Source organism: Poecilia latipinna, unplaced genomic scaffold (assembly GCF_001443285.1).
Source record: "Poecilia latipinna isolate Pla-1442-1.1 unplaced genomic scaffold, P_latipinna-1.0 Scaffold742, whole genome shotgun sequence".
Lineage (NCBI taxonomy): Eukaryota > Metazoa > Chordata > Actinopteri > Cyprinodontiformes > Poeciliidae > Poecilia > Poecilia latipinna.
In genome coordinates, this window is record NW_015113358.1 from 64,861 (window position 1) to 78,958 (window position 14,098).

Below are 14,098 nucleotides of genomic sequence, written 5' to 3' on the forward strand. Positions count from 1 at the left end.
ATACATAAGGTTGAGAAATAATAAAAAAAAAATATGGGAAAATTAAAACCCATTTTGTCCCTATTCTCAAGAATCACTGTTATACTCTGCAAAGAATCGAGGTCATGATTTAAAGTGACTAAACCATTATGATTCACAATATCCATTATCATTATAAAAACATATAGTGACAGAAAATACACACATTAACGGTTTCAATCATTCATCAAAAGATATCAAAAAGATGCATTTTTTTTTTCAATTTTATTAAAACTTGTTCTCTATTTATAATATAATAAGACAAATCATCAGGTTAGCCTAGTTTTCATTAATTATCAAACAATAAAAGATTGTTCTTGACAAATAAACAATGACATCTGAATCAAGAATTTAGAGAAAATCGGATGGGTGCATGAAAAATAATCAACAATCAATCATTTGTGTCAGATTCTGCATATAAAAATTAGGATGTACACATGAATTTATTTCCTGCAAAATGTGACCATTGCAGTCGTACCTTGATAAGTGTTGCCTCTCGGTGTGAGATCCGGTTAGTCTTGTTTGCTGTTTATGGACCATAAAAGTGTGATATTTACAATGTAGATCAACAGCATTTTGAACTGATTAACATTGCTGAGGTTTTGCAGCAATAACGCATTTGAAGCACAATGCGACCCCTGGTGTTGAAACAGGAATCTGTCTATTTTGGCACAGGTATAATCCAAAATCCCTACAGAGTGGGCAGCATTTTTTCATTGAGCAATACGTAAACAACATAATTTCTTGTGTGTGTGCGCGCATGTGCCGCGTATCCTTGTCTTAGGAATGCCAAGCATACTGTCCGTCCCTCTACCATTTGACCACAGTGGATGATGTTTTACATTGAAAAACAACAGGGGGGGGGGGGCTTCAGTAGTCATAAGCTGAAAGACAGAAACAGAAGAAATGCTATGAAAGTTTGTTTTTCAGCCTGAATTCCTGAACAAGAGGAGCATGCGATCCACTTTGTAAAGTGAGGTAAATTCCAGACAAAGATCACCATGCAGGCATGCAGTCACACCAGAGTGGTCTTACTTTCTATTGTGAGAATGCAGGTACTTGCTGCTGTGCCCCTGGTGTTCACAGCCTTGCACATGTACTCCCCCTCATCCTCCGGGAAGGTCTCCGGCAGGTAGAGGCAGTACGTCTCTCCTCTTTCGATATACTGATAGTCCTCACAGTCCTGGAGCATCTCTCCCTCAAACCACCAGGTGACCTCTGGCTTTGGCTCTCCGGTGATCTTAACGGTGAACCGAACTGGCTCAGAATCCACCACCGACTGGTTTTTGAGGGGCTTCTTAAACCACGGCGCACCTGACCTCGCGTGATCTTCCTCATCTTCGTAGGCCGCAGATCCGTTGATGATGCTGCCTTCATCCTCGCCGTCATCCTCCTTCTTCTGCAAGCAGACAAAAACAGTCAAGTTCTCTTGCAGGCATCAAATGAAGCCCAAGTGAGTCTAGTTCTAATTTGTCAGGTACTTTTTGCAGCGCAGCATCAATTTCTTGTTGTTCAAACTGCATCCTCTGCAGCTTCTGCTCCTCTATCCTCCTCCGTTCTTCTTCCTCTCTGGCCTTGGCCATTTGTTCGAACCGGGCCCGCATGTCCACCTTCTGTTTGAACGGTAGGTCGTCGGATCTCACCGAAGTTGCTTCTCTTTCTTCCTCCTCCTCGTCCTGAAATGCATAGGGCATATGTATGGTTCAAGCAAGATTTCTAAAAACACAGTGTAAAAAGACATGGGCATTGTTCATTTGGAAATCCAGTTTGCTTAAACACCTTAACTTCCATGTTACTTCAATATCCAATATTTCAATATTTCACTATGATGCTCTTTCCTCTTTCTTCTTGCCAGACTGGGCCTTTCTGCTCTTGTTGGTACATCAGTGTTTTTCACTGTGGATGACACTATCTTACCAGCTTCCCATGGTCTTGTTGATGCACACGTTTCTTAACAAAACCAGTGAATCTCTGAGATAAGTAGAACCGACCTTTTGATTGCTGGACATTCCTATGCCCGAATTGTTGAAAAGTGTTGTGATCTTAGTTTGAAAGCCTCTGAATTTGAATAAAGCATTTTTCTGGCATTTCACAAATAGAAATGATCTTAACACAAGAACTTGTTTGCAATAGAAGTTCATATTTTGACAGTAAGACATCTAAGATCGTTTTAGGTTTTCAAGGTTCCTTATGAGTCGGTGCAAACTATGTTTTGCAGAGAAAAGATAAATTCTTCATTTAACATTTGAGTACTTTTACCTCCTGGACCCTTTCAGCTTCTCTCTGTTTAATTTCGTCATCAATGGCCTTCCTCCGCTCTCGTTCCATCTCGATCTTTTTCTGGATCTCCTCCTCTGTCAGCTGCTTGATTTTCTCAAATTTGGACTTGAGGTTTTTGGCCTTAATGGAGCCAGTTTTCTTGAGTTTTGTCAGTTCTTCATATTCTGTGCTTATGACATCTGAGCTTTCGTTTATTTCTTCCTGTGAAATATCATCACAAATCAAGTGTTATGTCATGAAAGTTTAGAGCCACAGTCCACAATTCAAACCAACAATATCAGTGTCATATTCACAGACATTTGTTTGGATGAAGTCTAGCAAATGAATTCAAACCCTAAGTGAAGAGGCATCTAAAACAAATGTGGGTTTACACAGGACTCTAAAATTTAAAGACAAACCTCTCCCATCTCTTTTCTGAGCTGCTCAAATTCCTGCTTTTCCTGCTCCAGTTTCTTTTTACGCTCCTCAGCTTTGCGTCTCCTCTCAGCCTCTTCCTTTTCTTTTAGGAGCTCCTCAAAGTTGATCTCCAATTTTCTGGGGTGCAGAGCCTCCTGAGACTCACTCTTCACCATCACCTCGTCGTCTTCCAGCACCTAAAAGAATACCAGGTACGTAACGTAACGTAACGTAACGTAACGTAACGTAACAAGGTAACTCCATCCCCACTATGCATTTAGAGTCAGCATGCATCCTGTTATTATTCTGCATGAAAGTCCAGATTTAAATTTGACTCTATTGCATTTTTTCAAAAGTAATGATAAGGTTAAGCTAAAAAAAAAACCCTTACTGTTTCATCTCCATATGCAGATTTTTCCTGATCCAGGATAGGGCTCTTAAAGAGATGATTTGGACATGGTAACAGCAGTACAGACATATCATTTGAGCCCATTAAAATAATATAGAGAACATATATGAAGGCCACAAGTTTACATACATCAGTTATGAAAGTCTTAATCATTTGGAGGTTTTAGTAATGGATTTGCACTGTTCTTGTTTTTCTTTCATTATGGACAAAATTATAATAGAGCATAATATTTATCAATTTCTTGAATGTGCCATCATGCCTTGCAGGAAAGCATACCTTCAGCATGATGCTACCATCACCATGCCTGTCTGTGGGTAAATGTTCTTTAGTTTGAAAGTTTCAGGCGTCATGACCCTTGAAAATGAGTGGATTTTATTTGATCATCAGCTCCATAATAGGAAACATTTGTGATTATGCCACAACTGTATTGATGGTGACAAAAAAATTAATTTCTCTGCAGCCTGCTAAAGCCTGTTTATAAAAAAAACCATATATATATAAACTATTATTTTTTAAATATTTGAGCTGTTTTGTATGATTTTGTACTTGATATTAATAGAAAAATCAGCATAGAAAACAGTCTCAGAAGCATAATTCAAAGGCCAAAATTATTATGACTTTCATACCAATGATAAATGTAATCTTGTGTAAGTGGAAGGCTGAACAACGACCGAACTAAGACATATTAGTAACCAGCCCAACACACACGTGCTGTACAATTTGATCATGGTGTCACTTGACTCACCATGCTCTTGCGAGCCTCAGCGAAGAGCCTCTTCTCCTCCTCCAGCCTCCTCTTGGCCTCCTCCTCTGCTTTCCTCTGCTCCTCCTCACGTCTCTGCCGCTCTAAGTCCTCGAAGCTGGCGCAGATTTTCCCAGGTTTGCTGCCCTCTAGGTTGAGCAAGGCCATCAGGACTTCATCATCTTCATCTATCAGCTGAGAAAAGAATGCAATGTAAGTTTAAGGATCTTTGGTAATGTCTGTAAATAATCTACTTCTTCTATGATTCCCCTGAATTTTTCCCCTGGTATTATTTCCTTTTTTGGGGGGGCAGGGGGGGAGGTGGCTGTTCTGTGGATTTATTCTACCGATGTTAGTTTTGTGTAACTAACTAAACCTTTTATTTCTGATAAGTCCTTTCAGACATAATAACTAAGCTTCAGTTAAATATTTCCTGTTTTACCTACAATTTATTATAATCGCCAAAAAAAAGCCTGCAAATTCTGGGGCTGTTTCCTCAGAAACAATTTTAGAAGATAGCCTGTCAGATTTATTTGCAAGACAGATTCGAAAACCATGCACATATTTATACAAATTCTTTTTTTTTAGCCAAAATGAAAACAATATTGACCATGCTCTTCCTTGCTTCAGCAAAAGCTCTTCTCTCCTCCTCCATGCGTCTCTTGGCCTCCTCCTCTGCTCTCTTGCGCTCCTCTTCAACTCTTTGTCTCTCCAGCTCCTCGAAGCTCAGCCTCAGTTTTCCAGGACGAATCTCCTCTTTGTCCTCCGGATCCTCCTGACTTATGTCCTCATCTTCTTCCTAATTAGATGTAATCTTTCAGATTTGCTAAACACAATCATAACTCTAATTTTGATTGTTTTAAGAACTTTAATTGTTGCATGTGGCGCTAAAGTTCGGGCTTTAGCTACGTGAACATGCACATTAAGTCAAAAAAAATGTTGCATTTGTTTGTCTAATTGAAGTATTTGGTTTACCATTCCCTGTTTGGCCTCCTGAAAAGCCTTCTTCTCCTCCAGCAGGCGTTGTTTGGCTTCTTCTTCAGCTTGCTTCCTCCGCTGCTCCTGCCTTTCCTTTTCCAGCTCCTCGAATGTCAGCTTCAGCTTTCCAGGAGTCACCGACACCTTCTCTGAAGGTTTTTCTTCTTCATCCTTTTTCAAATAAAGAAGACCCTTATATACACTGTCATAGTGAGGCTGTAAAAGCAGCTTAAAAAGTTTTTTTTTTTACCTCCTGTTGAACAATAGAGCGCCGCTTGGCTTCCCTGAAGGAGCGTCTGTTTTCATCATACCGTCTCTTCTTCTCCTCCTCTACCTTTTTCTTCAGCTCCTCCTCTCGGCTTTTCTCAATGTCCTCAAAGTTCATCTTGATCTTGCCTGGAGGTCTTGACTGCTTTGCTGGAACCACACGTATCAGGATTGTGTCATCTCCTTCCTGTGAAATACATAAAAATTCATTGTGAGGTTTGGGGTGTGGGAGTGGGATACTCTGCAGGGCCACTGTCACCATTTGCAGTGGGTCATTATGAGGGTGAGGGGTGTGAGTTCAAGATAGCCGAGTCTAAATGTGTCACAGGATGGAAGTCTACAGCAAATATAGAAACTGGAATGTGTGGGAAACAGTTGGCAGGCCTGGGCTGTCTACACCTAGCAGCTCACTTCTAGTTCCTTCTGGATTGACTCTTATTAACCTCAAAGAAAATAGTTCAGCAAAAATAAGTTGTGAGTAAAAGTTGTACAGCAAGTGCTTAAAATCTTGAATTTTGAATCAGCATGCACACTAATTTTACATTTTTACATGACATTCGCTGTAAATTAATTTGTAATCTATATGATTTAGCTTTACTTCATTTGTTGATGCAGGAATAGCTCAAAACTGATTTCATTTCAAGAAAACTGAAAGCTCTCTGATCTAGACATTTTTATTCTGTTCTAGTAAATTTTAACAAAATGTTAAATTTAAGGGCAAATTGCATTTCTTAACATTTGCCAGTCACTTGTAGCTTTACCCCAATGGCTTAAAGAGAAAGACTGAATGTTTTTGGTCCTTAAAAACCAGTGTCCTTTTGTGGCAAATTTGGAAAACAAGGGGCAAGGAGATGAGCTCACAAATACACTCAAATTCATAAATGTTTTCCCAGTTTACATTTATTTTACCGGCCTGATGAAAAAACATTAATAATATCAATGGCAAAAATATATATTTTCTAATTTAAACATTTTCCAATATAATTGGAAATTTGTTGAGTTGAGTATGATGTTGAATGTGTTTTGTGAATAGATTTGATGTTTTCTCAACAAACAAGAGGAAAATAAAAAAATTAGAAAAACTTGCATTACTTCTTTTAAGTATATTGCAAACATATAATATGATAACAAGTGTAAACAAAAAAAACATACAATAAGGTATGGCATACAGTACAACCCAATATATACAATGATGTGCCCTGCTAGACAATATGATGTTCTAAACTGTGCAAAATATGATGCAACTTAATGTGATTTCTTTAAAAAAAAAAGAAAAATAAAATAAAATATTTAACCTTTGTTTTACCAGGATAAAATCTCATTGAAATTAAAAGCCTATTTTTCAAGGGAGTTCTGACCAAAAGGCAATTTTATGAAATATGCCATAGTGCAAATACAACACTGTGATGAAATATGAGACAGTACAATATGATGTAATCGGTGCAATATATTATCAAAACAATCGTCTTGTAAAGTATTGCATTTAAGACAGAAAGAAGATATCCAGGGCACAAAATTTGCTGTTGTATTTTCCTCTTTTAACAAACATAGAAGAATGATTTATGCCAATAATTTTATATTACATGATGGTGTTTATATAATTTACATAGGCATGTTGTGCAAAGTCTGTTCATGTGCAGAGACTCAGTCAGAACTGATTCCAGATCAGCTTTGCAAATGTGTTTCCAGTTTCTTAGTGGAATATTTTAGCTTCTACTTGAATCAAGGGAGAGAGGAGATAAAAGTGAAGGGCTAGTATCCTGGGACATGGGTTACAGGTTACAGACCTGCCTTCCTTAGCTTGAAAGCATTCATTTAAAGTGAAGACTACCTGCTCAACGTCTGCATACAGTAACTTTTACCTCAACTAACCATTTGTAGGAGACTTCAAAGTTGATCTCCTACTAGGATTGTAATTCTGGCGGTAAAATAGCCAGCTGACAATATTAAGTCAGTTTTAAGATGTAGTATGTAGCAGTCCATAAAGTAAACTTATTATCTTGATTATCTAACAGAGTCCTGACTGAGTTTTCCTTCTGTTATTCATTTCAGTTCTGCTAACGTCACTCACACTGCACTGAAGCAGAACTAGGGTGATTATCTGTTTGGCACAAGAATACTTACATAACCCTTTCCCGAGAACTTAACAGTAAGGCTCGTGTTATTTTTTGCTGTGCACAACAATTGGAAATCTTTAGATCATTTACCTCAAGTCATTCAATGCAACACACTGAACACGCTGTCACTTCATGGTCTTCACATGTCAACATTGCTACCGTTGGGTTTCAGACCTATATCCGACCCCTGCCAACTGTTCTCATCTCAAAAGCCACTTAAAATAACTATTCCAAGTGGCAGCAGAGGATTACCTCAGTCATTACAGTGGAACGTACTCCATCGTCACCATAAAGGCAGGACTGAACCACTCGGGCCGCCATGCTTCTCAGTAAGATATGAGACTCTTTGCAACCAGTTAACCCTGAGATCACTGACCTCAGCAGCTTTCTGAGCAAGTTCCTTCTTGATTTTGGCTTTCTCCATGTTGTCCTGGGCCTCTCTCTTCTTCCTCTCCTCCTCCATCCTCTTCCTCTCCTCTTCTTGTCTTTGTTTCTCCATTTCTGCAAACTTCCCCTTCACACTACCTGGATAAATCGCGCAGCAAGACGTAAGCCTTCAGCCTATCCATTCCTCTGCCATATTCCTATTAATAGCTGCATCCCTTTATGTGCCTTACCTGTGATTTTGGGGACGTAGGACTTTTCCACCTTTTTCGTTTTTACCTCCTCTTCCTCATCACTGGAAGCAAGCAGTTCTTTTATCTGCGGTAGATCAGAGAGAGAGAGTGGTGAGGTTAAGGTTTAGCTGGGATCATCTCCTCTGCCACTAAGGAGCCATACTGGTCCCAGCAAGAACTAGGGCCAAATCCCTGTTAATAGCAGGGTCATGTGGCCAGCTGGTGGGCCTCTGATTGGCCTGCAGCATAGCTGCACAGATAGGGGATGAGCGTAGGTGTCCAACCCTGGCAGGCTCTGGCACGACAGTCTGCAGGAAGGTTGTTGTGTCTGCTTATCAACACTAATCCACTCACATAACATTGTATCACTGCCTTTTTTTTTTAAATTTCCTGCAAACTACAAGAAAACTTGTGTACTCTTAAATTCTGGATCGCTGGTTTTATTTTTGCTCACTAAAACTCACTAAAAATTCCATTCATTTGTTATTGAGCAAAATTTGATTATGTTTTTATTCTGTTTTTTATTTTATTTTATTTTAATTGGGAGGTTTTCTATGTAATTAAGATCATTTGTATCTAAACACCACTCATTCTCATCTACTGATTATAAAATGCATGAAAGTATAATGTACATAAACAATAAATGTACATATTTTTCTACTTCAAACCAAACATGGATGCTTACTGGGTGTTGAGTGGCCTTTTCTTTAGCTGATAAGGGATAGATTTATTTCTGTATTATAAAGACTTTGTATTTAGATCGATATCTATATCCGAGAAGCTTCCTGAACTCAATTAAAATTGATCACTAAAGGCCTAAATGTAAGGTAGGAATAAGGATTTAAACTAAACCAACACAAACTGAATGGAAGACAGAAATAATAAATCACAACAAGATGCTTTTCAGATGACTGCAAGGCTGCACTTTTAAAACATATGAAAATGTTCACAATAAACTGTGTTAATTCCTCTTACAAACTGCAGATAACCAGAAAACACACAAAAATAACAAATAAATTAAATTAAACTCAATAGGGGTTGGGTGAATTTCTCACTAATTATTTCTGAACAGGCATTAAACACATTTGACTTAAGTTTTTTTTTTTCATTCATTAAGTATGTTGAATATTAAAGATTTCTTATTTTTTGAAAAATAAAATAATTGCAGATTTCCTAAAGATGTAGCACAAACTTAAAGAAAAATCTAAATTTCCTGGAATTAAACATTTAGATACAGTCTAGGTTTAACTTATTGAACAGCTAGTTATTCTAATAATACATGATCTGACGTGATCTAACATAAAAGATAAAAAATAAGTGAAAGCTCCAAGATGACAAATATTGTGATTTTGCACTATATACGTCAGCAGAACTGAACTTAAACAAATGCCCTAATTTGTAAAATAATAATTTGTTGCAATCAAGTGAGTTGATTAGTGCATGTCAATAAAAAGTAGTGTTTAGTTTATGATTCAGTGCACATTAATATAACTTTAAATGAAAACCAAGACAAACGAAGGCTGAAAAATCATGAAACTAAAATTGGTTATTAAATGTGACCATTAGTATTAAGGCAGTGTGTCTGCAGCCACAGCGCCTCTGGATTAAAGATCCTCACTCAGACTGGCAGCTTCGTCACCTCCATCATGCCCCATCATGCCATGCAGCTCACAGTCGGAGGTTAGTGCAGTTTGTCTCTCTTTGACCTGCTGCTTTCTGCGATTCCACTCCCTCTCCTTGACGTATTGATCCTTCCTCTTCTGCTGTTCCTCCCTGTTCCTCTGCCGGCTGCGCTCCTCTCTGGCTTTCTGCATGGCCTCAAACTTGTTTGTCACATCTCCTTTTTCTTTGTTCAGCTTCGGCACGTAGCTCCTGGCCACTGGCCTTCTGGCCCTCAGCAGCTTCTACAGTTTGTATGGGAATTATAAAAGGTTGCGAGTCAGGTTTTAAGCTTATATAATGACACAATCTTGCTTGTCCAGCTCCAGTGTCTTACCTCTTTCTTAAAAGCCAGATCGGACATGTTCTGTGAGTTGTCTGTTTCCTGCACTTGATCTTTACTGCCCGAAACACCATTGACAGCGTCGTCTTTCTCACTTTCTTTGCTCTCCTCTCCATTCAGTTGTGTTATCTCAGCCTCCTCACTTGTTTTGTCTTTGACTCTGTTAGTTTCTCTGCCTTTGCTCCGTGTTGTCCTCTCACTCCTCTCCTCAGCATCGCTAAGCGTCTCATCGTTGTCTTCCTGTCTCATTTCCTCCTCCGAGTCTTCTTCGGCGCTCATCCCGTGCTCGTTGTCATTTGCATCATCTTTATCATCATGAGTGTCAACAGCTGCAACCTGTGCCACCTCAGTCATGTTTGTGCCACGATGACAAGTTGACAAACAGGATTTCTTGTAATTGAAGCTGACAAGCAAGGGGAGAGTTGGCCAGAATTAAGTTATCAATATAAATGGAAACATTTTATAACACTTAAAATGTGCAGTAGTACAGGGAGATTATTGGAATAAACAGTTGTGCTCTCTGTTTATTTCTTTTAATGAAAAGTTGTTCTATCTTTATGTCTTTATGTCTGTAGCTCTGCACTGGACAAAGTCAATAACTGAGCGGCTGTTTTTTTTTTTTTTATTTCCATAGTACTCCTGGCTCAGTTCTTCTGTTTTTATCTGAACAAAGCTATTGACCATGCTGCTGCCATTTTGCTCTGATAAATCCCTTCCTACTGATTGGTATTGAATAACTATTTAAATCAGAGATTGAATTAGACCAAATACAGCAATTAAGTCTGAATCTAACTGTATGATTGGATTATGATGGATCTGGATTAATTTGAGCCAAACTGGATTCGAAATTATTAGGTATGAACTGAAACTGTTTGTCTTTTTAAAGTGCCTTAAATTTTGAATCGTCCCATATATTTAATACATTCAATAAAAAATAAACAAAAACCAATTACTTTCCTTCTGCTTGTGTCGGTTGCTGCTAGTGGTAATGAAAACAAATGAACCGATGTCTTTTCCATAAGATTTTGGCCAAAGTCTTAATTACATCCTTTGGTATTAGTATTTTTTTATCACTGCAACTTTGCACCACAGTTAACTTTTTCAGAATTTAATTTTTTCAACATTAATAGTTAATTTGAGCTTTTCTGATGTAAACTTTAAAGCAGGTTTGAGGTGAAGCCTGCCATTCTGCTCCTCAGTCTGTTGAGAAAGAGTGCAGTGAAGGCCTGCTTGTTCCTATTTATATCCCACTTATGCACCCAGAACATGTGATCATTGCTATTTGTAATGAGTGATAGGCAGTTGGACAAAGATCAAGCTGGCACCCACATGTCGTCCAAAGGACCCTCCACAAAATGGCCAGACTGAGAGCTCAACAACTTGGTGAACAAAGGGGACTACTAGTCATCCCACTGTAAAACGGTCACTGTTTGTCAGCATCCACACACACCTTCTATTCATATCTGATGATCTTTTTGCTGTAAATCAGAAATTGCAGTATTTTGAGCAGTTTAAGGTCAAAAAGGAGTGTTCAGGATCAACACAATCAAAGGTGAAAACACCACAGTTAAGGGAGAAACTAAGGTGACTCAACCTGGATATACCGAGTTTATGTTGTTCTGAATGGGATGAGTTGTTAAAATAAAAGTTTAAAAAGAGCATCTTTCTGTTTAACATTTTCAAAAGCCTGACTGGCTCAGATATTTTCTTGTTTAGTCAACAGCCTTTTATTTTCAAACCGGATGAACACCAGGAGCACAGAACGATAAATATGGGATATCACCCGTCGTTTTCCTAAAGCATGCATGGCAACATGTCATCTGGAACTAAAATTTACTGAATCATAGTTACATAATATATCCTGTTGACTTCCAAACTACCATCAGTCTACATATTTTATTGACTGAACAAGAAAATGTACTTATTTCCAATAAATCTAATCTACAAACCTGAGCAAAATGTTTAAGGTCTTTGTAGTAACACAGGACTAACTGAAGAAAATTGTGGTAACTGGAAAATTTTAGTTTCAGCAGGTGCTGTCCTATTTTTGTACACAGCTGGCACAAGAATTCATGACAAAAATAAATGAGTTTGACACGTTACACGGAAAGATTCAAGTGTTATCACTACCGTAGCATAGAGCTCTCTGTGGGCCTTTCAGTGTGCATGTGTGTGTGCATGTGAAGAAAAAGTCCAATTCACCAAAACGCAGCGGACTTGTAACAGGCTGGAAACAACTAACTTTTCCAGACACTCACGAACAAACCTGTTAGATAAAATGCTGCTCACAAAGTTGAGTGTACACATTTTTATTATTTTGCCACTCCTCTACTTATTGTGTTTTAATTTTCACTTTGATATGTTTAGAAAAGATAATTCAACACAATTCTATGTCCAAAGAAAAAGTCAGTTATTTCATGTGAAGAGATTAAAGAGAAGGGCAATTGTGTTTTTAAATAACAAAAAAGAAAGTATTACCTTCTGGTTGTGTGTTAGTCCTCAAGTTTTGATTCAAAAATCCTCTTTGTGGATAAAAAACTCAAACCAGTGAAGTCAGCGCTGCGAGACTATCGGTGAGGTGTGACCACGGTCTGAACAGACCCTACTGGCTGCTGGTTGGGGGTCAGTGAGGCGTTTCCATAAAAGTACCGTTACTTTCTGCCGGATAGCGTGCAGGCCTGTCCCCCATTCAGCTGTTGCCCAGTTTGCACGTCTGCACATGTGCACCAGCACCACACAGGCCTGTCCTGGTTATTAGTCACAGCTGCATAAATAGGAAACTGTTCTTTGTATTTATTTTTGATAGAAATAGTCACTTGCATTTTATCTGGACTAAATTGACTACTGCTATTTTAACCTACAGAGCAATTTCCTTCCCCCTTGCCCTCTAAACTCTGAAAATTGTGGCATGCATTTATAATCAGCTGTCTTTACTCTGACACCAGTAGATAAAATCTAGTGCAATCGTTAGCCTTCTGAAATCACTATGGTAGTTAGAGGTTGTCCATCTGTGCATAATTTCAGGTCCACATAAGTAGCGAGCATTTTGGTTGCAAGTCAGGAAACATTTAGATTTTCTATTTATTTTAAATCCTAATATATTTCTCTAGCTTAATGAGTTACAAACTTTCAGGAGGGCTTAATGTTTGTACCAGTGCATTACTTATTTTTACGCAGCCATATTGGATACAACGGAGTTTTGTTGTTTTCCAGAACTTGAAAATCCAATTTTGGCAGTATAAAAAGAGAGCAGTGGATCTACAAAGAACTCAATCATTTATTATCTAACATTATTGAACAAATAGCATCATAAAAACCAGGGAAGACACCAGATATGTCCGGAGTAAAGTTATGAAGAGGTCTAAACCAGAGCTGGGTCATGAATAACAAGCAAGCACCTTTGTCCGAAAACTGAAGAGAATGACAAAATTATAAACCTTCCAACACTTGTTTGTCTACCCAAACCGGCAATCCAGAGAAGCAGAGGATTAATCAGAGAAGATGCCAAGCTACCCATAGTGACGCTACAGAACTGAACTACTAGTTGTGCGCTCCACAAAGTTGGCCTTTATGGAGGAGTAGCAATAAAGTCATTATTAAAGACAGTCATCAGATGTGCAAAGCAGGTAGAGAGACAGACAAGCTCAAAAAACTCAGAGTTGTAATTTCTACCAGATTCTACCAGTGCTTTATTTAGGCAGCTGAATACAAAACCAAGTCACTTGTTTCCAATTAACAATTCTGTTTTACTTTGTATCAGTCTATTACTTTAAAATCTAGTAAAATACTCCCTAGGTTTTAAATCTAATATGAGATGACGTGAACAAATTTCAAGGGGGATAAATACTTTGGCCAGGGACTGTACACAGTGATTTTAAACCCATGACCTTCAAATTATTGTCTACATGTTGATCAGGGAAACCAACAGCAAACTGGCTGAACTTTCTAGTGAAATACTGTACATGTTATACACGTCTGAAGACGTTTGTTTTGGACTGAATTCTAAAAGCAGACTCTGATATTTGTGGTCTGCTTGTTGTCTCCTTAGCAGCAAAATTCCTTACTTATCAGTTGGGAAAGCTGTTTAGGCTTTTGTTATATCAAAATAACAACGCTGCCATTCTGGTATGCACTGACCGTTAGAGAGCTCAGTGACATGAAACAGTGTGTGTGTGTGTGTGTGTGTGTGTGTGTGTGTGTGTGTGTGTGTGTGTGTGTGTGTGTGTGTGTGTGTGTGTGTGTGTGTGTTGAGAAACTAAAGCATTATTTCAT

At 38.4% G+C, this 14,098-nt stretch overlaps 1 protein-coding gene across 3 annotated transcripts; it reads right to left on the bottom strand.

Moving 5' to 3' along the window:
• Positions 1-224: 224 nt before the first annotated feature.
• nexn (nexilin (F actin binding protein)) lies at positions 225-12,454 on the bottom strand. Of its 3 annotated transcripts, XM_015045742.1 has the most exons (15): positions 12,305-12,454; positions 9,821-10,229; positions 9,531-9,728; positions 7,825-7,909; positions 7,584-7,732; positions 5,074-5,277; positions 4,821-4,994; positions 4,456-4,644; positions 3,849-4,040; positions 3,086-3,130; positions 2,697-2,891; positions 2,278-2,499; positions 1,500-1,694; positions 1,054-1,417; positions 225-902 (listed from the first exon to the last, which is right to left on the bottom strand). In XM_015045742.1, exons 2-15 carry the CDS (start codon positions 10,178-10,180, stop codon positions 889-891), a joined length of 2,586 nt encoding a protein of 861 aa, XP_014901228.1. In that variant the 5' UTR covers positions 10,181-10,229; positions 12,305-12,454; the 3' UTR covers positions 225-888. The 3 variants fall into 3 exon arrangements, with proteins under 3 accessions (XP_014901228.1, XP_014901227.1, XP_014901230.1); XM_015045741.1 differs by having other exon boundaries at positions 225-1,417; XM_015045744.1 differs by lacking the exon at positions 3,086-3,130 and having other exon boundaries at positions 225-1,417; positions 12,305-12,453.
• Between the last annotated feature and the right edge of the window lie 1,644 nt (positions 12,455-14,098).